General features: G+C 31.8%; 1 protein-coding gene and 1 pseudogene across 1 annotated transcript in view; one reads left to right on the top strand and one right to left on the bottom strand.

Moving 5' to 3' along the window:
• Positions 1-13,961: 13,961 nt before the first annotated feature.
• LOC145268977 (5S ribosomal RNA) lies at positions 13,962-14,078 on the top strand (annotated as a pseudogene).
• Positions 14,079-15,193: 1,115 nt separating this feature from the next.
• The window catches only part of LOC145268751 (high affinity copper uptake protein 1-like), a 163,829-nt gene continuing 157,186 nt past the window's right edge, over positions 15,194-21,836 (bottom strand). Inside the window, exon 5 of the mRNA XM_080124346.1 lies at positions 15,194-16,806. Within this exon, the coding sequence (XP_079980472.1) occupies positions 16,605-16,806 (202 nt within the window). The 3' untranslated portion in view covers positions 15,194-16,604. The remainder of the gene's footprint in view (positions 16,807-21,836) is intronic.

Raw genomic sequence — 21,836 nt, 5'->3', positions numbered from 1 at the left:
ACTGCACACAACAATGGGGTGGTGAGTTGCCAAGCGGGGAGGGGGTGGTGTCACATGCTGAGTTGAGTCAAATGAGTTGATGAGAAAATATTATTTGTAATACGATTTGTATTGAATTAAAAGAATGACAAAGTGAGTTTGAGTGAAAAAAAGGAGGAGGAGAGATCTTTTCATCCCATTCATCAAATTTTGAAAGTTTTCTTTTGATCATTTGGATTCCTGTTGTGATCTTGGTTATTTTCACAATGTTTTGGTAACCTCCAAAGTTTTTCAAACTCAGAAATCTTCATATTGAACTCTATACTAACTAAAACTAAGAGAAAGAAAACTGATAATAAAACTGGAGCTGGTGACTAACAAATTCCCAGTTTGCAAACTTAACTTGCTTAAGGAGTAGATAGGCTCTGCCTATTGCCGGCTTTCACACTCCTCCTTTGTCTATTAGCCAGGCATACAGGTACAATACCAGGGACTCACCTGAGCCATCCTGTTTCCTGACTAAGACATTGAACGCCGTTCGCCTATTCCCTATTTTAAATTTCTCTCAGAAACTGAGAAAATTGGGTTTGCTTGCATGCCACTTGTGCTCACTCGACTTATTTGGGCCAGTCTTGTTTGAGAGGTTGAGGGTACCTGATTAACAGTTTATCTGGCTGCTGTTTCCGACTGGCAGTACAGGTGCCCTAACTCTTTGGTAGCACTTACAGCGACTGCTCTATCATCAGTTGTATAATATCAGGATAGTTGTAGTGCCATGTCTGCTATCTCTGGTGGGCTTTCACAAGGCCACAACTTTCTAGATAGGACTCGGCTAGTGAACCAGTGTGTGTATACTTGGTGTCAAACCAACCCACTTTGCTCAACGCTGTTCCCCTAACCTTACAGTAAACAAAAACTTAATGAAATAACAACCCAAACAAATATCACAATAAAACCAGACAACCACCCAAACAAAACCAATTACCCTTCACCCTTGAGGCTCGCTTTCACAAATATCCGCAGGCTTAGAGGTAATATAGATGATGTAGAGTCTTACCTTTTAGTAAACTCCCCGGATATCTTAGCATTGCATGAAACAAACTTACACTCTTCAATCCCCTCTAACTACTTCTTATGGTAAAGTGGGAGGTATCCTGTCATGTTAGACTCAGATAGATATTTGCATAGGCTTATAGTCTATATTCGTAGCACCCTCCCTTTAACTAGAGTGGAAAATCTTGAATCGGATGACCGGGCTTTTATGTGCTTTTGACTAACATTACATCGATGCGTTAGTAGAATAATTCTTTGGTAACGCTTAGACTGGCTGCTCTCTCATCAGATGTATATGAGGATAGTTGCCATGTCGCGCATGGAAAGGGACCCTGCTGCTATATCTGGTTGGCTTTCATGAGACCACACATTCTAGACTGGACTCGGCTGATGAACCACTTTGTGTGTATACTTGGCTTCAAAACAGATCCACTTTGCTCAACACTCTTCCCCTAACCTAACATTAAACAAAAACGTAATTAAATTAATTAAACAAATATCACGATAAAACCAGACAACCACCCCAAAAAAAAACAACTCGCCTCCGCCCTTGAGGCTCGCTTTCACAAATATCCGCAGGCTTAGAGGTAATATAAATGATGTAGAGTCTTACTTTTTAGTAAACTTCCCGGATATCTTAGCATTAAGTGAAACAGACTTACACTCTTCCAACTACTTTAACATTACAGGATACTTCCCTCTTTGCCGTAAAGACTCGGATGTATGCACGCATTTAGAGTCTATATCCATAGCACCCTCCCTTAAACTAGAGAGAAAAATCTTGAGTCAGATGACCAGGCTTTTAAGTACTTTCAACTAACATTTCATAACTGCGTTACTTATATTTTCTCTGCTGTTTTTCCTCAAGTCAGGATTGTACTCTAATCGATCATGTCTCTGATAGAATAGATGCAGCACTCTCCTTAGATAGTAACGTCCAAATACATTTGGTGACTTTAATGTCCAACATAAAAATTGGCGTTGGTTCTCAGGTTACACAAATGCAGCTGGACGCTCTACTTATACTCTTCTCTATAGCCGATTCCTTCACACAGACAATAATGTTCCCAACCCACCTACCAGATCGTGAACCTCAGCAGGCTTCACTTCTAGACCTATTCACCACAGTACCTGAGAATTGTGACTAATGCCCACAGTCCACTAGGAAACGCAGACCACATAGTGGTATCAGTTGACATCACATTTAAATCCCAACCTCAAGGTGAGGAACCATTGCTCAAAACAACAAGCTACTACAACAGGGTTGTCTGGGAAACCATTACAGAACACATCCGAGATGCCCCATGGACCGATATCTTCTCGCTACCTGCTGAACAGTGTGCCAATGAGACAAGCGACAAAGCGGGCATTGAAGCATGTTCCAACATGGAGGTATTATAGCAAGCCCCACTCACCCCATGGTTCACTGTAGATTGTGCAGCTGCCATTGCGCAAAAACAGCATGCATTCCGCGAGTTTGTACGTCATACGTCAAATACAAATAGGCAAAAATTTGTAGATGCTAGAAATCATTGTAAGAGAGAAATAGCAACAGCCAAAAGAAAGAAAGCTGAAATAATCAGGGAACGCATTGAATCACAAAAGATAGGAACTCGTGATTTCTGGAATATCTATAATAGTGAAATGAATAAAAGGCAATCAGTAATTCTTCCACTGAGCAACAACCAGAAGGTTGCATGCATGGCAATGGAGAAGGCAGAACTGCTTGCCCGGCGATTCACCTCCAACTCCACCTTAGAGCCAACAAACAACTCCCTCCCAAATTTCCCTATACAGACTAAAGCGACATTAGATGATATAAAAATCACCCCTTCTCATGTCTGCGATATCATAAAAAAACTTAGACACCTCAAAAGGTGTGTGGGCCTGATTTCATCCCTGCATTACTAATTAAGAAATGTTTAGCTGAGCTAGCCCCCATACTTTCCAAGCTCTACAATAAATGCCTTGCTGAATCTTGCTTCCCTAATAGCTGGAAGATTGCCTCTGTGGTACCAGTGTGCAAGAATTCTATTGAAAGAACAGACCCTCTCAATTATTGTCCCATTACTCTCCTAAGTTGTGGCCTCGTGAAAGCCCACCAGAGATAGCAGCAGGGTCCATGCGGCATCTAGCGTAGGGTTCATTAGGGATGAAAAAGATTAAGAGAAATTACAGAATGTTGGGGGAAGCTTTATTGAATTCTAAATAAATAAAGGAGAAGCTTGTTATATAAGATTGTATATGGTCTTTAACACAGTGAGGGTATATGTTTTAGGCTTATTCCTCACTAACCGTTTCCCCTAGTAAAGGGCTATTGGACAACACCCCAAACCAAATGTTTTTTTTTTTTGCAACCACCCATAAGAACTCGCTATCTACAAAAATCGCCATAAAAAAACAACTTTTTAATATAAAATATTCGCACATCATAACCATTACATAACATTAAATAAATAATCAACCTAGAATCGCCTGCATCTTGGCAAGGCCTAATTAACAATATATCTAGTTTAAGCATAAGCCCTCAGACAACTTTGCCTAACAAACCCTATCCCCGTAAAACTGTACACTTAATACCACCTATTAAATTGCAACCAAACCACCAATTAGCACACGATGCAACCAGAATATAACCTAACCAATCTAAAACCTAAGCCTAATGAAAAAATAGCTTAGAAACCCCCTCCCAGGGCCAAAGACCCCAAACCTAAATTTAGAACCATCTAACCACCACCCCTAACCCCACTGGCAAGTCCCCCCCCCCCACCCCAAAATAAGAAATAATTTAAAAATCAGCGCATTTAATATTAGATTAACTCTATCCCAGTAGTATTTACTTTAAAACATTTAAATGTACCGAAAATATAACCTAAGAAAAGCTCCCCCGATTCAGCTCAACCCACCCCCGTCACCCATACAGACACATCCCATCCCTCTTCTACCCCTTCCGACTACCAGCCAAGTGCTTTACCAATTCCCCACAAGCAAACACATGTACCATCTCTAAATTCCTTCCAAATTCTTTTCTAATCATCATTTCTTACTGATAATCTCACTAAATTGAAGCAGCTGAACCAATCCAGTTTCAAGTAAACTCCATCACAGGAGTCTCCGTTGAACAAATGCTGTTTTTTGCCATCCAAAATAGGAGGAAAAAGAATTCACCAAAACAGTGCATCTATGCAAGACCACCCTAACAATTTAATACAAAATTTAATGGAGAAATATGGAATTTTAATGGACAGCTGTAAACCATGCTCTTTGCAACATCTCTTGGATATTAGAACTACTACAAAAAGTAGCTACACCGAATGGATGGACCTGTCCCTCGTGTTCATAAACGAGAAAGTATGTATTCAATTTTCTAGGCCTTGCTTTTTTATTAAAAAAAAAAAAAAAAAAAAAAAAAAAATTGATGGCCTTTATAATCGAATTTCAAGAAAATTAAAGTTTTAATGTGGACTTTTGAAACTATCTTTCCCAGGGAAGAACTTCTTTCATATAAACCAAAGATTTTTTTGTTCACCGAACTCTTACGCTAATTCTACATCTACTTTCAATATACCCTTATATTGTGTTCTTTTTTGTATCTGTGTTTGCGTATATATATATATATATATATATATTCTTTTATTTTACTTTATTTTTTTACGGGACCACTCACCCCTCACTCCTATTTCCTGTTATTCTGACCCCCCCCCCACTTTCTTTTACGCATTCCCTAGTAATTACTATTAACATTATTATTATTATTAGTAGTAGTGGTGGTGATGATGATGATAGTGGAGGTAGTGGTAGTAGTATTGTTATTATTATTATTGTCTTGTTTTTATCATTATTATTATTATAATTGCTGTTATTATTATCCCCGTTATTGCTACCATAACCGCTACCATTATCTTCATTTTCACTGTTATTAACATTACTTTTATCACAGCTTTGGTAATATTATTTTTATCTTCATTTTTACTTTTATCGTCATTATTATTACTATTATTATTATCATTCTCATTATTACAATTACCCTAGTATTATTAGTATTATTTCTATAAGTAGTAATGGTCTCCTTACTCTTCTATCTTGCCAACTACAAGTAGCCTTAAACCTTTTGCATAAAGTTAAACGCACTCATAGACATTGCCATCCTATCCTCCGACCGCCCCCTTATAATCATACTCCCTATATCATAACAGAAGAAACTTTAAAATATTGCCGCATATTACCTAATCAATATTACAACCTTGCATACCCCCCCCCCCGCCCAATTATAAGCGATTTTATAGCCGCTATTTGCCGTTTAGGTTGCACTTGTCAAAAATACCACTCCATAGATAATAGACACCCCACAAACCGTTAAAAATAAATCACCACGCAGCAGCAATACACCCCCAATTCAACCCTAAAACATATACCCCTTAAACTCAACACTATGTTAAAGACCATATACAATCTTATATATCATACTATATATAACAAGCTTCTTTATTCATTTAGAATTCAATAAAGCTTCCCCCCCCCAACATTCTATAATTCCTCTTAATCCTTTTTGTCCCTAAAGAACACTATGCTAGACGCCGCATCTTCCCTGTGCTACCTAGCATCTTCTCTACTTTTCTGATGAAAAGCATTAGGCTTTGAAATGGCCGGGCATAAAGAGTCCTTTCTATCCCCCAAATTTTGCTTGTATTCCATTATTCAATTAATGATCCATTCTATATCTACCAATATGTGACTTCATTTCATACTCTTGTTGTCCTATTGTATAAGCTCCAATAATAATTGTTGAGCTTGGCATTATCCAGATAAGTCTCCTCTTGTGGAATTGAACTCTCTCTTTTCCTCTTACGCATTAAGCTATATATATATGAGAAAATCAAATTTCATGAGTAACTGAAGTCTACCATTTTGGAAAAAAAAAGCAAAGCAACAATTCAAGGATTCTGTTACATGATAAGGGCTGTCCCCTTTTCATGTAAGTATAAAAATAGAGAGATTAGTTAAAATGAAAATGAAATAGCATAGGCGAAATTCGAACCTCGTAATCTAGGTTTAGAAATAGATTACGTGTGAGAATTTAAAAATGTAAAACAAACATTTGTTTAGAATATAGATAAATATTTCAAGGAAAGAATGTGAACTATCAAGTGTGTTATGAAATTTTAAATTGAAAGAATGCAGCTTATAAGATAATGTTTTTAACATATTGGATAAATAGGTTACTGAGAAATAGGAAAAGTTTTGGACACGTATGTCCAGAGCACGTGAAAGAAGGCACATGTTTTAACATGTGTATGACGTCACGGAAAATAGAAAGTTCTAGGAATAGAGAAAAAACTTTAGAGTTAGTCAGTCAGTGAAGAAACTCGGAGAGAGTCAGTCGTCTAGGGAGCGAGACGTCACTTCAAGAAAAAAATGTGAAACTTTGAATTCTTGATGATGGAAACACGGCCGGTCGTGACGAAATAAACCATCATGTTTTTTGTAAAGCTCGTCTTGTCTTATGATTCTTACAAAAAGGTAAAGTGAAATTGTATTATATATTTGTGTTATAAAATGTCTTTTCATACACATCTCGACTTCTCATATCCACAATGAGAATCTATACAATGTTCGAACTGTCTGAACACTATCCCTTCACTCCAAGAGCTTTCTTCTTCTTCCATTCAACACATCTAAGGAATGAACATTTAATATATAAGAATCTCTCCTAACACAAACAATCTCTCTAAGTCTTACAACTTCTCTCTCTCTCTCTGAGTACATCAACATCCCTCTTAATAAATCTCTCTCACTAAGAAAAAGCATCACTTATAATAAGACTCTCTCTCAAGACAAACAATCTAATAAAACTATCACTGAAACCACTATATAACAATTCAAACTTGCAGGACTTATGTTGTAATGCAAACTAATTCCCATTAATTGCTAAAAAAAAAAAAAAAAAAAAAAAAAAAAAAGGATTTTCTTTATAAAAAAAACTACTTGATCAATTTATATGATTTTTGGAATGAGATTATTTTGTTTCATAACAATTATGTACATTATATACACATTTTTCTTTATTTTTGATTTTTAATATAGAGGAAATTCTGGACAAGAATTGATATTTTTAACATATTTGAATAAATTTGGTAATTAATTGTACGATTTAATCCTATGCCAAACGCCAGTTAGCACCAATACTTTTGCTAACATAAAATCAACTTTTTGTTACTCATTTTTTTTTTTTTTAAGGTTTTGGAAGGTGATAATTTACATAAAAACGAATTGACTAAGCATATTATATATATATATATATATATATATATATGTCACCATGATGAAGGCCAGAAACAAAGTAATAACAAGCATTTTCGACTTTTATTCTCTAAAAACAATATTCTTAATGAAACTGTGATTATGACCAGATTGAGGGAATCCTAAGGGGAATTTGTGCAGCAAAGTACTTGTTTACATTTAAGTTTCTGTATGTTGATACAGTTAAAATGGGATAAGGAATTTGGGAGTAAAAAATTTTCTGGCATCTAGGATAGTTACAATGGCCAGATGGAATTTTACTACTAGCTAGGTTGGTTGTTATAGGGATACAAATGCAGTAAGTTTGTTGAAGCACATTCTGTGGGAGTACTTGTAAAATAAGGGCTGCAATAATGCAGCGATGTGCACCAATAAATTAAATGTATCGAAACGAATAAGTCTCATACTGTTTGCTGATCCCTTGTCACATCATTGTAGTGTTGTATTCCTGCAGTTATCTTATAAGCACTTTCACAGAATTTATCCCTTCACTCTACATGCTGGAAAATTTTTTAATAGCTTCTTTTTTTAAACCAATTGGATTTGGAATTGTCTCCCTGCTCTATTTCCCTAACTTGCAGAAATTTAAATGTAATGTTAACAAATACCTACTGCCAGACTTCCCACTTAGTTTTCTCCCCTATAAATTTAGCCCCTATCATAGTAACACAATACGTTTCAGTTGCAATGTGTTGTTTGGCATGGACAAAAGTAAATAAAACAAAAATTCTCAGTTTAATGTTATAACAAGTCAGTCATAAAATCAAATTCTTCAAGAATAAATAAAACAAACAAAAATGAAACAAAAAAACATTTTAATAAACTTTCTTAATTTGGAAAAAATTATATTTTGAATTTTTCAATTAATTTGTAAAATTTAAAAAAAAAATGTTTTGTTTTAATTTCTGATATGATTTTGTGATTTTTTTTTTTTCATAATTCTAGCACAAAAAATAATCATATTTTACATTTTCATAGTTATTACTTTTTCACTTTTTTTGTAGTATTTGTAAAATATTACATCGGAAATATTCTTACTGCACGTTTAACCTCAATATATGAACCTTAAAAATAAACCCAACAAAAACGAGAGCATTAGAAAAAAATTAATATAACATTAAAAAATATAAAAATCTTTTTAGTATAATCAAAAAAATTTAAGCATATTAAAATTTTTTCTTTAAATATAACAATTAAAAATATATTTTAATAATTTTTTAAAGTGTATTATTATAAACAAAAACAAAATAAGATGACTTAGTTATAAAGAAATGGGAGACTAGAAAAACAAAACAAAATTAAAAATAATGATAAATAAAAAGTTCTCAGCACCAATGGAAGACAGTGCTTAGAATAGATATAAAAAATAAATTTAAAAAAAAAAAAAAAAAAAAAAAAAAAGAAAAAACTCATCAGTAAATATAAGTATTTTTCTTTACCTGCAGAATGAAGTTTGGATGGGGTGAGGGTGGGTAGAATTTGAAAGCCTGATCCAAAGTTATACAGTTGAACTTTTTTGTCAACAAGATATTTGGTTGGGTTAAACAGTTTTTCAAATTAGCTTGATAACGTTTGAGTGAGAAAAATAAATGGAGGGGAAGTCAATTCCGTTTATATATAATTTAACTTCCAAATTTGTTAAAAGAAAACAAAAATGAAACATTTTTATTCATACAATTGTCTCTGCCCATTTTCAAATTACACATTTTCTTCTCATAATAAATTGATGTTTTCAAAAATACTTTTTTGTGTTAAGAAACAAATAAATGTTACCAAAGGCAAGATGGGTTACTCTTATAACTACCTGGATAAGTTTTTGGTGTTTTAACTTATTTTTAAGCGTTTATTAAGTTTAAAATGACAGTAGTGGCAAGCATTTAAGTTAAAATGGCAACAAAATGGTGGACACAAGGGTGTGTACCTATGGAGTCTAGATAATTGCTGAAAAATTAAAAATAAAGCAAAATATTGAAGAAATTCACTAAAAAATGTTACAGTGATATTTGTTTTTTTGTTTTTTTTTTTACTTTTTCCGTCACTTGTCTATTGTGAAATATGGCCAATTTTTGTTTTTATATTTACTTACCTTTTCGTAATCTCTTCACCAAGAACAAATAGAGGATATCTATATATCTATAAAAGTGAAAGGGTCTGTCTGTCCGTGTACATTTCCCTACACAATAACTGTCAATTCTCAGTCTACAGACTCTAAATTTGATATACAGGGTACTGAGATTTGGGAAAATCTTTGTAATCCGTTTTAGGCCAGAAATTTGTTAAGGGGTCAAAGTTCAACGATTTGACATTGGAGAACTTTACCAAACTCCTCTGCCAAGTTTAAACACTTGAAACTTTAGATGTAGGTTTCTTGGACATGGATCTAACTTAATAACTTGATTTGAGCCCAAAACAATGAATGTAAAGGGGTCATAATAGGCGTGAAATTTTTTTTAAAATTTGACCTCTGCGGTCTCTACCAAATTACTCAGACAATTTCTGGTCTAAACATTTGAAATTTTATATAAAGGGTATTCAGAGATAGGGCAAGCTTTTTAATTGGTTTGGGTTGAAAATTTGAGCTACTAATATATAAATGTATGTATGTTTGCATGTCTGCCTAAAACTTTTGACAGAGGCAACAAATTTTCACACGATCAGTATCATTTTCCTTCAGACGACAAATACTGAAAAATTGTCTAAAAACATTAATTTCTTCATCCTCAACTGGGCACTTTTCTACAGGGAGGTATCGCTTTTTTCACCGATATTTTCGGAAGTCATCCCCTCTTTTAGATTGTCTAGCCTTGATTTAAACCTAGGTCACTTCCGGTTTGGCAGTGGTCGTAACAGCAAAGATGTCAGAGTTTTTTTCCCATTCCTTTCCTCCTTCACAGTACGGGTTTGAGCCTGCCTTCCTATTACCACTTTTTTTTTTTTTTTTTTTGCTCAACACACACCTCCAAACACCCGGGCAATGCCGGGCTGAAATGCTAGTTCATAAAAAAGAAAAAAAAGAAAATCATATTTTTCGAGTGTTTTCTTAGTTTTGCTACATAAGGATGTAACTAAAAAGTCTTTTCATTGATCTCTTTTGAAAAAAAAGAGAGAATTTTTATCTTAACGGTTTTGGATTTTTTTTGATCTGTTTGAAGGGGAGGGGGATCTGTTTGAAGGGGAGGGGGATCCGTTTGAAAAAAATTTGTCTGAAGAAGCTTTTTTGAAAACATCTTGAATATCAAGAGAAAATGTATGTTTCGAAAATGGGCAGAAATAAATTGTTTTTAACAAATCAAACATTTTTAAATTATATTTTGACCTTTAGTAATGTATAAACTATTGAGCTGTTAACCCGAATTTTGTGTGAATTTTAATATATAAACATGAAAAAAATCAACTTTTATGAATCAGGAGAGAGCTGAACTCTTATAGATTTTGCATATTAAGTGCTCAATATTATCTGAGGTAGAGCCTTTTAATAAATAATTAAAAGGGTCTTATCATAAGAGTTCACTAAATTTTCATGGTAGATGCAATTACAAGCATCTTATTGACTCCTGTTTGTTTTTTTGAATGTATGTTAAACTTTATCAAAATTATTAGACATTACATCAACATGCATAAGCAATTTCTTGTTAAGCATGCAAATATTTTTTAACATTGAACTTTTAAATTGAAAAAAATGAAAATAAAATTTTTTTAAATACTTCAGATACTGACCTAACGTCAAGTAAATGTGAAAAAAAAAAATTGTTAAAATTTGATTCCGAACTAGTTTAAGTTTGCATTCAAGATGTATAGGGTAAGAATGCATTTATGACAATCCGATATACCATGAAACTGCAGTAAAGTGTTTTAATTATTATCTAAATTTACAGGTCAAAATCATACTGTGAGTCATTGTCAGTTTTGAAGCAAAGAAAAGTTAACAGATTTTTTTTAGAAATATCAAAAAACTTTGAAACAAATTCAAACAGTGAACAACAAAAACTCTGAACAATTTAGCTTTATTTTTTACAAATTTTGAAATAACGATTTTTTAAAGCTTTGAATATTGAGCTTCATTTTGCTCTGGAATTTGATTCCAATAAGAATCAATATGAAATATATAAAATAATGTTTTTATATTATCAGACACATTATATATATATATATGTGAGAGAGAAAAAGAAAGAGAGATAGTACTGCACTTTCTGGTGTTTACCCATATTCATGTATACAGTACCATTATTAAATGAAACTTAATTATCTCCAAGGTTAAGAACAGAAAAGTCACCATGAAAAAAATGAGATATGAATGCCTGCAAAGGAACCGTCATGTTAGTATAATTGCTCATCCATACGAAAGCCGAATATGTCCAAAATAATTGAGATTTGTAACTGCTACACATATGGAAAATATAAAATCGTGTAAATTATAAGTATTATTATTTCCAACAATCCTCTATCAACAGTTTTTATTGACATCAACAAGCAGACAAACTTTTAAAATGCACTGCACATCAGGTTCTGTTCTGTTCTTATATATATATATATATATATATATATATAACATTTGAACAACATCGAACGTAGGGCCATTATTAATTGTTGAGGGTTTAGTTTGTTTCGATTTTTGGGAGGGGGGGGGTTAAACATAAACCATTAAAGAAGAAACTATAGGAAAGAATTTTTTTTTTAAATAAACGCTCAACAATTAATAATGGTATTATGTTTGGTGTTATTCAAATGTTTTATAAAATTATGAACCCATAAAAATCTTATATATATATATATATATATATATATATATATATATATATACACACACACACAAATTAGTTATTTATAACTATTTAAAAAAAAAAATAGTTTTTAACTATTCCAGAGATGTACCATGGTTTCATTTACACAGACACACCTTTACTGTTTAGAAAATGCCCTTATAACTCCTTTCAAATCCTCAATGGAAAGGAAGACAGTTTAAAAAATAGAAACCAACGATTATTGCTTTATCATTCAGTAATTTCCTTCAAGTGTCCTTTTTGGGGAAATTACTGTCTATATAGATGTATAAGTCTTAATTGTAACTTAGAATTATTTAAATTTAAATATAACTTAAATGCTGATTGTGGAGGTTGCAGGTTTATCAGTTTCTATAATGTATTTGTATTTAGGACTAATAGTGTGTAACGGGTTAAAAATTTTTATAGAGTGAGGATGTATTAATGTTATCAAAAGATTCATGTGACATTGGATAAATGTGCTTACGTTTGAGTATAAAGTTATATTGTAATTTATTAGTTAAGTGAAGGCTTGACATCTAATGAAAAAGAGAATTATCATCAGTAAAAATGTTAACCTAAGAGTGTATTAAATGTAATGGATGGGTTATTTACGCTTAAAATATAAAACATCCGGTTATGCCTGTAGTAGATCATTTTTATTCTGTTAAAGTTTTATCTTTATGTATCCGTATTGATTTTGTGTATTGGTTTGATGTAAATCATTTTTGTTTAAGGGTATTCGATAAATATATTTTTAATGACCCATCATTACAGGCAAAAATAAATGGAACTGCAAAAATGATTAGAAACAAATCCAGAAATCTTATGACAAGCTCAAATAATTGGATTACAATTTATGTCATACATTTTGTAGTTTACTAAATTATAATCAGCTCTGTTATACTTCAACTCTTAATCATTGAGCTAATTTTTACTGTAGTATTTATTTGTACCTTGAAAATTTAAAACATTTCATGCATATATATGTGTGTGTGCGTTTTCATTGCGGTATAACTAAAGTTAGTCTTTGAAGTTGACTTTTTTGTGTGTGTGTATGTATATATATATATATATATATATATATATATATATATATGTGTGTGTGTGTGTATGTGTGCATGTATATGAACATATATTACTAGAAGAATATTCATCTAAGGACAGGTAAAAGTAATTCATCAAACAGAAAAATGTTCAGAAGACTTTCGAGATATGAACGTCTTCTGAACATTAAAATCACTATTTCATTTGAATCGCACCCTGTTTTTCAGAATAAAATTTTATTTGATTTAATTTCTTCCAGAAAATAATTTTTCCAGATCAAAATAAAATCTATAAAATTAAAAAAGGGTCCATAACTATTCTCTATAGTTACCTCCCTTCGATTCCAAAAAAATAGTATAGTTTAAAAAGCCAAACCAAATTGCAAATAACACTGCTAGCTAGTGTATATATAATTCTATTATCCTTTTTATAAACAAATGTTTTTTTTGTATAATTATTACTGCGTAATAAATTCATTGTTTTTAAAGTTTACAATCTTCACCACCTGTTCCATATTAAGTGATAATAACTTATTACTATTCTCTTGTTTTATTTTATTAAACATTTATCTTCTCTTTTAACCGACTTTCTGATATTCTTGGCTTCTAATTTACAATTAAGTTAGAATGTTGACATCAGCTTCAGAAATTGTAGCAGAATTTCATGGTTATTGGTTTCTTTAATATGCAAGAATTGTATAATTTGAATTGTAAAAAATCAAAATAAGACAAACTGATTTTTTTCAGGAATTATAAATTTTATCAATAGCATATAATATATATATATATATATATATATATATATATGTGTGTGTAATAATATATATATGGCACAATCATGTTGACACACCGGTTCTCGTCAGATCACCGAAGTTAAGCAACATTGAGCCTGGTCAGTACCAGGTAGGTGACTATTTGGGAAGTCTAGGCGCTGTATATACCGCACTGAGTCATAGAAATTTCCCGGTTGGTATCTGGGGGCGAATTTACTTACGACTTATGTATCTGGGAAAAAGAAAACTGATGTAAAAACCTGCAGTTCACTGTGTACTCTGTCCCGTGGCAATCGTCTGCACTGCTGCACTGACAAAGGTTAGCAGTAATACCAAAAAGTGTGGATGGTTCTACACAAAGCCTTCACCACTATAAACAAATCATCTGCGTGGGTTTCTGAGCAACTTAGTTGTGGCAGAAGCTCATACGTCGAAATCGACGGGAGAGTCAAACATATGCAATAATATATAAGAGAAAGGTAGTTTGCTTGAAGCATTGCTGGTAAAGAGTATAAGAAGGCTGTAGCAATGCAGAAAACTGGATGTTGAAGTAATGTGATATATCATAAAAATACATACAAATCAGTAAATAAGGACTTACTATTTGATATAACCGATTATATGAAACATTAAATCCTAATTTACTCATTTGTATTTGTGATGGTTTTGAAAAATAAAAATTTAAAAAAAAAAAAATGAAGATTTTAAGTCTACAAAATCATCTTTTTTTTTTTCATATTTCATGTCTCTTCAACACCCGGTTTTCTGCATTGCTATAGTCTTCGTATACTCTTACATATATCTAAAAGAAAAACAATATCAAAATTACATCTTTTTAAAACATAATATTCCTTAACTTCTGGATATAAAATTTACTCTATATTTTATACTATCAAAGTTTGTTGCCAAGAAACCAATAAAGTGCTCAATTTTAAGTTTTGCAAGAGTCATTATAAATTGTTAAAAAAAAACTTTCTTTTTTACAATTTTTGTAGCTGAACCAAGATTTTATTACAGATTTTCTGGATTATAAAAATCCTTTTAGTCTGTTTCAATTCTTCAGTACTTCAGTAATATATAATTTTCTACCCCATCTTCAGCTAAATAATTTCATCCACAAGTACTCTAAAGCTATACAACGACTGTAGGAAATGCATAAGAAATTTTTATACAACTGTTTTTAACCTGACTAAGCAAATGCAGAAAAAAATAAACACTTGCATTGAAAAATTAAAATTACCTGAAATTTTAAAAAATTTAAAAACTTATATTTGTAAAAATATTGTAATTAAAAAAATTTAATTCGAAAATTGCATTAATATTAAACAGTATTGTCAAGTTTTCTACTTTTTCAAATGTGCAGATTGAAATAGTTTTATCGGAAAAGAGGAAAACATTTTTTGAATTTGACCTTTCGGATGAACAGAGGGACAAGATCAACAATTAAAAAAAAATTTTTTCAATGATTTGTGTGTCTAAAGCTATCAAAAATATTTCATTCTTTAATAAAAAAAAAATAAAAAAGTAACAAGAAAAATCAATTTTGGTTCTTGTCTAAAATTCCTCAAATTAAAAAACAAAAATAAAGAAAAATCTGTATGATGTACACGCCCAGGACAAAAAGAAGATATCATATTCTAAAAATTATGTTAATTGATCAAGTAGTTTTTTTTAATGATGAAAATCATTTTAAAGTGATTAATGGGAATTTGTAGGCATTACAACATAAATTATGCTAGTTTATTACCTATTATTGTGTAGTAATCTCCCTTGTTTTTTTGAGATTTTTTTCAAATTGGCAGCGAGACAGTAATTCCTTTGATACTAATGAAGTTCGATTTTCTTAAAAATAAATTTACACGATCAATTTACATGATTTTTGGAATATGATATTTTTGGGCTTTTTTGTCATAGGTATGTACATCATACGGATTTTCCTTTATTTTTGTTTTTAATATAGGGGGAATTTTGGACAAGAACCATCGATTCGTATAACATTCTGAAGTAAGACGCTTGATGAGCAAAGGTGAGGGTCAATACTTATTGAGTAGTCATCTTAAGTGGAGTGGGGGGGGGGGAGAATTTTTGTTCTTATCCAGAATTCAACCCAATAAAAAAAAAAAAAAAAAAAAAAAAAAAAAACTACAGAAAAATCTTTATGTATGTAGCCATCAAGAAACAAAAATGTCATATTCCAAAATTCATACAAACTTATCAAGTGGATTTTTCTTTTATATAGAAAATCATTTTTTGCGATTTTAATGGTAAATTGTAGCCATTACAAGGATAATTTTGATATTGATAGTTGGAATTGAGGCGGACTACATTTATTCATGAAATTTGATGTTCTTATTTAAAAATAAATCTACTTGATCAATTTACATAATTTTTAGAATATGACCTTTTTGTTCCGTAACGAGTATGTACATCATACTGATTTTTATTTAGGTTTGCCTTTTTGATTATGTTGAATTCTGGATTTGCACCAACATTTTTAAAAAGTTTTCCCAACAATTATTTCAATCTAATGCTACTCTCTGATTTTGTAACTAATCCAGCAAGGGAGATAACTTGTACCTTAAATTTTTTTCTAGGTTTAAAAAAAACAAAAAAAAACAAAAACAAATGGGGACTGATCCCACACCTGTCATTTTTGCGTCTTCCCCAATTTCTAGTCCAAAGTCTGTGATTTCTCAGTGGCAGTGTTCATTAATGTCAACAATGATAGCTCGTTTCCATCCAAAGGCAAAATATCCAGCGCCTGCGCCAAGAATTATGGCTACACACATCCAAATGTTGTAAGTCATAAAAAGCAGCATGAGGCAGTAGCTGACTGTCACCTGCAGGATGTGCATCAGTGTCTGCACAAAATGAGAAGTGCTCAATATGCGGACTCTGCAAAGAGAGAGAGAATTAATGAATATATGCACAATGGTTCTGAAAAAAAAATAAATAAAAAAACTGCGGGATACTTTGTATAAAATAAATTACCAGTTAGCAAAATCAAACAAATACTAAAATAGGGAATACAAAGAAATAATTGAATCACACACTGAAACATGTAAATTTAGTCAACTCCCACAAAAAAAAATTTATTTTTTTTTGTTTATTCCATTTCCTGCATTCAGTGTGACATAACTTCAATTCCGTTTTCAAGGGATTTGAAACACCATTTGGCAAAGGGGATTTCCCTCAAAATTATTATCAAACACAGTTACACACATTAGATCACTGTGGAGAAGTTCTGACTTTTTAAGCAAGATAAAAGACTGAAAAAATGACAAAATTTTTTAAATTATATATATATGTGCATGCACATGCACACACATCCACATATATACATATACATGTACACACACACACCCACGTATATACATATATATACACCTACACACCCACATATATACATACAGTGCATAAATACCTATGATAAATACATATATATACACCTACACACACACATATATACATACAGTGCCGGCAAAAAGAAAGCCCGCACTTGTAATTTTTCTAAAAACTGCAAATTTAAGCTAAATTGAATGTAACTGTTTAAATACCCTATACCTCATTTGATTCGCCTTTTATTCCTCTATAATTTTACCTGTTCATATTTGACTTAATTGAAATATTCTAGTGTTCACATCAATTTTAAAAAAATAACTTCAAATTGAGGTGGCACAAAGAAAGTCCGCAGCAACAAATTCACTTAAAACCAGCTTAAATTATCGCTCCTAAATCAGTTTAAAATATCCATCAACAGTCAACAAAGTATCTCTAATCGCAATTGTTGTTCCAAGTTATACAACGTAACATTTACTCCATATGCCACAACGTTTTCTTAGTGATCGTCAGGAGCTCATTAATCTCCGTCTGTCTGGTTTATCTGATTGAAAAATCAGCTGCAGGTTGGAATCTGATAAGAAAACGGTACGATAGACTGTGCAAAAGCACCAAAACACTGGCAGTGTTCGTGATGCCTCTACATCTGGTCATACTAGTGTTACTTCTAACAGGGAAGACAATGCTACCAAGATCTGCAGCCTAAGAAACAGATTTGAAACGGCTCCCCAAATCCAACAACAGTACAATCTTGTTAAAAAATGCTCTCTTTCTACTGCCAAGAACAGATTAAAGGAATTTAATTTGCAAAGATATCTTGTAAGACGTAAGCCAATGATTTCTGTAAAGAACAGAAAGCGCTGTCTAGACTTCATCAGATGCAATGAAGATCATGACTCTTCATCTTGGTCAAAAGTGCTTTTTAGCAACAAAAGCAAGTTCAATAGGCTAGGGAGTGATGGTAGGCAGTACGTCCACTGGAGGAAAGATGAAGAATTTAATCCTAGATGCTCAGTTTCAACGCTGCAAGGTGGTGGAGATTCAGTTCTGGTGTGGGGCATTATTAGTACCAATGGTCCAGGGCCTCTAGTTCGCTTGCAAGGTCGAATTAATTCGACTAAGTACATTAATATGTTGACTGAGCATTTCCTACCCTACTTTGGTCGGAATTTGGATGATAATCCCATCTTCAAACAGGATAATGCTCCCATTCACACAGCTGGCAATGTCAAGAGGTTCCTGGAAGAGCATGATATTCAGTGTTTGGATTGGCCTGCACAATCTCCAGACCTCAATCCTATCAAAAACGTATGGCATTACATCAAGCAACAGCTATGCAATGATAAAATTTCAAATTTGGAAAAACTTTGGACAAAAATTAAAGAAAAGTGGGATGCCCTTTCCCCCGGAGGATTGCTGCAATCTAATTCAAGGAATTCCCACAAGATTGCAGGCTGTCAAATTGCAGAATGGCTATGCTACTAAATATTAATTAGTTCATTGTGTTCCTGTTGTATTTGTATTGCATTAATGTTCTAAAGTTAGATTTAAATAACAATTTTCCATTGTGCGGACATTCTTTTTGCCACCTCAATTTGAAGTTATTTTTTTAAATTGAGGTGAACACTATAATATTTCAATTAAAAGTCAAATATGGACAGGTACAATTATAGAAGGATAAAATCAATCAAAGGAGATATAGTTTGTTTAAACGCTTACATAAAATTTAGTTTAAATTTGCAGCTTTTGAAAAAATTACAAGTGTGGACTTTATTTTTGCCACCTGTGTGTATATATACACACACATATATATTTTTCTTTGATTATAGATTTGGCAACTATTGGTTATTTTGAATTCAGCTTGATTTCACAATACAGCATGTGCACGATATGATCAATTTATTGAGAGAAACATTTTATGAATAATTTTGCAAAATGCTCTTGTCAACTGGCCAACTTGTTTGTGCGATTTTACACCATTAAATTATTTTCTTTGGAGATATATAAAATCCCATGGCTATGCTGATAAACCAGGCACAATGCTCCACTTGGAAGACATTGACAAAAACCAGCCTCCTTTAATGTATAGAGTTGTGAAAAATGGACCTCTAGATTACGCCATAAATGTGTGGGTTGTGGGTCTGAAATTATGAATGCTAAAAATCAATCTTTGGAATAAACCACATTTTTGTATAATAAAAATATTTTTCTGTGATTTATTTCCATTTAGAGGTCCTCTAAAAATTAAAAAAAAAAAAAAAAACACCATATACATTTTATATATATATATATATATATATATATATATATATTCTTCCTTTCTCAACACTAACATTCCATTTCTTGCATTTTTAAAAACTGAAACAATTTTCAGCCAAGAAGTATTTATCTCCCTCCCATCAAGATGGGACACTAGGGTCAGAAACTGAGAATAATGAGTCAGCACTCCATAAATTTGCTATTTTCAGTCAAACATTATTATTGTGATTCACCTCAATAATAATGAATTGGAAATTTATACAATAAAATTTAAGTCAGTTGGATTCTCTTTTGTCACTGATAAGTTCCTTCTTACAAAATCAATACTTAATTTTGAATAGCCAATTTTATAATGTTGATAAGAACGATAAATTTATAATTCAAGTTAATTCCTCCCAGAAAATAATTTAGATTTATTTTCGTATAGTTGTCATTTAAAAATAGAAATGAGATAATTCGTATTCAACAATTACTGATTTACTTCCTTTCTTTTGAAAAAAAAAAATTAAAAAAAGAAAAAATTTAAAAAAGACAATTGTATTTATTAATGACGAACTTCCCTTTTTGGGAAAAAAAGGGGATAAAAAATACAGGAGTCATTTTATTTTTATCTTTACCAAACAAGTTTGAATTGTTTTTCTATTGAATCATTATTTCGGAGAGTTGGCTTTAAATATTAGGAAATTTATTGGTCTTCAGAATTTTTTTTTATTTTTTAGTTGTCAGAAGTTGTTTTTACTCCTCAACTTTTAAATGGGATTTGTAATTTGTAAATTTTGTTTTTTTAGGCATCACAACAATGAAAACAATAAGTAGTCGCATGACAAAAGTTATATTGGCTATTTTCAAATAAACAAGTTCTATTTCTGAGAAATTTCTTTAAGAGAAAAAAAAAAAATCAACCAAAAGATTGTTTCATATTTTCTCACATTTCATGGGAAAATCTCATCTTACTGATCAAACAACAATGTACAGCAACACTGTGTAAACATTTAAACATTTTTTATCACATAATTATTTTAACTATCGAAAACAAAATATTTTAATTTTCTTTGACAAACATTAGATAAATTTGACTCATTGCCCTAATACTGTGGCCTCAAAAAATTAAAATAAAATTATATTATTTTTATGTATATAAGCACCGACACACTAGAAATGAAAAAAAAAATTTTTTTTTTTTAAATATTAGGTTTACTTTATTACATGAATATAAATTGATCACCTGCTTCATGACCAAAAAGCATAGGACAGAATAAATAAAGTTTTTTTGTATTTTCAAAATTTGGAATTCATGCCTTGCAATGCATAAATCAAAGCAAATCATTGTTTTTTCGAACTGAAGCCAGATCCACAGCATCCACAGTTCACACAGTTATATCCTGTTGCAATCTCTCTCAGTAATTGATTTTTTTATAACAATGTCAATGTTTTAATCTCAATTGTTTTACAAAGTTTTTTTCTTCACAAGATAAACCAACTTCATCATAAAGGTGGGGAGCAACTATGGTGAGCTACGATGTTCACTCTTTCGCTGCCGGAAGTTCAAGTGCCCCAAAACGTTTTCTGCGCATGCGGCTAGAGGCGCCTTTTTACTAAATTACTTTAAAAATTCAATGTTTTGATTTTCTGACCAATCAGAGAATTTTCCAAGCCGTCGGAAATTTGGTGTCTGTGGGAGCCGATGAGAATCTTTAAAAGAGCTCTGTATTTTCCAAAAAAAAAAAAACAGTTAACAAAAATTCAGAGATAGTGTTTGATCACTACTGTCTGCAACTCAACTCTAACACGACAACACTTTGAACATAACAGTCAGCTAATCAGACAATGGAGGCGAACACACAGACACAGAAACAGTAACTTTTGCATTCCCCCTTTTATTATCGTATGTTCACTTGAAATTAAGTTTATGAAAATAATTATTTTAAAACTTCTCACATTTTTCAATGAACCTTCCAGAGTGATTAATTAACTCTACTCAATAACTTTCAGTGAAAATTATTTTATATAGTTGAGTGAGGAAGTTTTCTTTACAATTTACAGACCCGTGAACTAATCACGGCTCTTGAATTATCAACTCAAACTTCCTCGAAATCTCAAACTAATTTATCCCTTTTGTTCACTCATAAATGAACTATTATTTTCAATGAAAATATTTCCTAAAATGTAATAAATCTTTTTCCTTTCATAAATTGAGAGTTAACCTTGTTTGTTATGTTGATATATTTTCTACGAAAGAACCTCGTAAATTTGACTCTCTGTCTCGCTCTCTTTACTTCTTTTCCCCACAATAATAACATTAATTAATAATACTTAAACAATAAAAA

This window comes from Euprymna scolopes, chromosome 44 (genome assembly GCF_053919585.1).
Source record: "Euprymna scolopes isolate OS-2025 chromosome 44, ASM5391958v1, whole genome shotgun sequence".
Lineage (NCBI taxonomy): Eukaryota > Metazoa > Mollusca > Cephalopoda > Sepiida > Sepiolidae > Euprymna > Euprymna scolopes.
This window is presented reverse-complemented; position numbering and strand designations above follow the sequence as displayed.